This window comes from Salvelinus sp. IW2-2015, linkage group LG32 (assembly GCF_002910315.2).
Source record: "Salvelinus sp. IW2-2015 linkage group LG32, ASM291031v2, whole genome shotgun sequence".
Taxonomy (NCBI): Eukaryota; Metazoa; Chordata; class Actinopteri; order Salmoniformes; family Salmonidae; genus Salvelinus; species Salvelinus sp. IW2-2015.
This window is the reverse complement of record NC_036871.1, coordinates 34847717-34850313: the sequence shown is the minus strand read 5'-3', so window position 1 is coordinate 34850313 and position 2597 is coordinate 34847717. Positions and strand designations below refer to the sequence as shown.

At 43.7% G+C, this 2597-nt stretch overlaps 1 protein-coding gene across 2 annotated transcripts in view; it reads right to left on the bottom strand.

Annotated features, from left to right (window-relative positions):
* Positions 1-2597, bottom strand: part of LOC111956882 (nuclear receptor ROR-beta) — a 30212-nt gene that overhangs the window by 5784 nt on the left and 21831 nt on the right. For both annotated transcript variants that reach the window (XM_023977580.2, XM_023977579.2), the window contains 2 exons: positions 1941-2068; positions 1710-1842 (listed from right to left, as the gene is read on the bottom strand). In XM_023977580.2, coding sequence (XP_023833348.1) covers positions 1710-1842; positions 1941-2068 — 261 coding nt within the window. The remainder of the gene's footprint in view (positions 1-1709; positions 1843-1940; positions 2069-2597) is intronic.

The following is a 2597-nucleotide window of genomic DNA, read 5'->3' as shown; positions in this document are numbered from 1 at the left end:
CCGCTCAAACCAACTTTAGGACACTGCCACACACTGATTGTTAGTGAAACGCTCTTTCTTACACACACATATAAAACAAACATGGTCAAACCCCTATAACATTGAACACATTCCTGTAATGAGTGAAGAAATGCGAAGTCCTTTATCTTGTCCTTTTTTCCAAACTTTGTGCTCTTTTGTTTTTTTACAAAACCACACATCACTGCTCGTACCATTTCACTTAAACATCTCTAAACATCCATTTCACTAAACCGTCTCTGAAACATCCATTTCACTAAAACCGCTCTGGAAACATCCATTCACTAAACCCCTCTGAACATCCATTTTAACTAAACTGTCTCTGAATACATATGTTATGAACATTCAAGCAACCATTTATATCTGCACACACACACGTTGATTTGACGATAACTCAATTAATGTTTGAAACCCCTTTTGATAAATTCTTGAGAATCCTTATTGCCCTGCTGACTTTCAAATTGTTCAAATGACTTACATCTGCGTCCTCCAATCGGAAAATGTTTAACTTTCCGTTGGGTGTTTTTTCTTCTGCATGTTGTTAACATCTTCTGTGCTCTCGGTCTATCCCCCCTTCCACTCACTTCTCTTTCTCCATTTCTGTGCTCTCGTATCCCCCTTCCACTCCACTTCTCTTTTCTCCATTTCTTGCTCTCTGGTATCCCCCCCCTTCCACTCACTCTCTTTCTCCATTTCTGTGCTCTCGGTATCCCCCCTTCCACTCACTTTCTCTTTCTCCATTTCTTTGTGCTCTCGGTATCCCCCCTTCCACTCCACTTCCTTTCTCCCACTTCTGTGCTCTCTGTTATCCCCCCTTCCACTCACTTCTCTTTCTCCACTTCTGTGCTCTCTCGGTATCCCCCCTTCCACTCCTTCTCTTTCTCCATTCTTGTGCTCTCGGTTTATCCCCTCACTCACTTCTCTTGTCTCTCATTTCTTGTGCTCTCGGTATCCCCCTTCCACTCACTCTCTTTCTCCATTGTCTGTGCTCGAATGGAGAAAGAGAAGTGAGTGGAAGGGGGGATACCGAGAGCACAGAAATGGAGAAAGAGAAGTGAGTGGAAGGGGGGATACCGAGAGCACAGAAGATGTTACAACATGCAGAAGAAAAAACACCCAACGGAAAGTTAAACATTTCCGATTGGAGGATCGCAGATGTAAGTCATTTGAACAATTTGAAAGTCAGCAGGGCAATAAGGATTATCAAGAATTTATCAAAAGGGGGTTTCAAACATTAATTGAGTTATCGTCAAATCAACGTGTGTGTGTGCAGATATAATGGTTGTTGAATGGTATAAATATGTTTCAGAGACAGTTTAGTTAAATGGATGTTTCAGAGACGGTTTAGTGAAATGGATGTTTCAGAGACGGTTTAGTGAAATGGATGTTTCAGAGACGGTTTAGTGAAATGGATGTTTCAGAGACGGTTTAGTGAAATGGTCGGAGCAGTGATGTGTGGTTTGTAAAAAACAAAAAGAGCACAAAGGTTGGAAAAAAGGACAAGATAAAGGACTTCTGCCATTTCTTCACTCATTACAGGAATGTGCTTCAATGTTATAGGGTTTGATCCATGTTTGTTTGTATATGTGTGTGTAAGAAAGAGCGTTCACATAACAATCAGTGTGTGCATGTCCTAAAGTGGTTTGAGCGGTACGTGTAATCTGGATGTGTGCATGTATAAAGGTACGAACCTGCTTTGAGCAGAATGATCTGGTCGTTCTGACACAGGTCCATGAAGCCAGTGATGCGTTTGGCAAACTCCACCACGTACTGGATGGCATTGGTGATGTGGTGGGCACACTGCTGCCACATAAACTCTTCAGACTGGGAGAAATAGAGAAATTATAATTTAATACAACAATAATGCAAGACATTAGTGAGTAGCAGTGTGTGTGTGTGTGTGTGTGTGTGTGTGTCTTCACCTTGCACTGGAAGTTGCGGGTCTCCTCAGGTGAGTAATGAATCCCACTGTTTGTCAGCCTCTTCAGGTCGTCAGAACTGTACTGACTCGTCTCCAAGTGGGACTTGACCACACTCTGGGTGATACGCTCTGAAACAGAAACACACTCTGGGTGATACGCTCTGAAACAGAAACACTCTGGGTGATACGCTCTGAAACAGAAACACACTCTGGGTGATACGCTCTGAAACAGAAACACTCTGGGTGATGCTCTGAACAGAAACACACTCTGGTGGATACCGCTCGAACAGAAACACACTCTGGGTGATACGCTCTGAAACAGAAAACACTCTGGTGGATACGTCCTGAAACAGAAACACTCTCTGGGTGATACGCTCTGAAACAGAAAGCACACCTGGGTATACGCCTGAAAACAAAACAGCACTCCTGGGTGATACGCCTGCAAGACAACACACTCTGGGTGATACCGCTCTGAAACAGAAACTCTTGGGGTGATACGCTCTGAAACAGAAACTCTTCTGGGTGATACGCCTGAAACAGCAACACCTGGGATACGTCGAACACAACTCTGGGTGATACGCTCTGAACAGAAACACTCTGGACTCAAACACTGGGTGATACGCTCTGAAACAGAAACACACTCTGGGTGATTACGCGC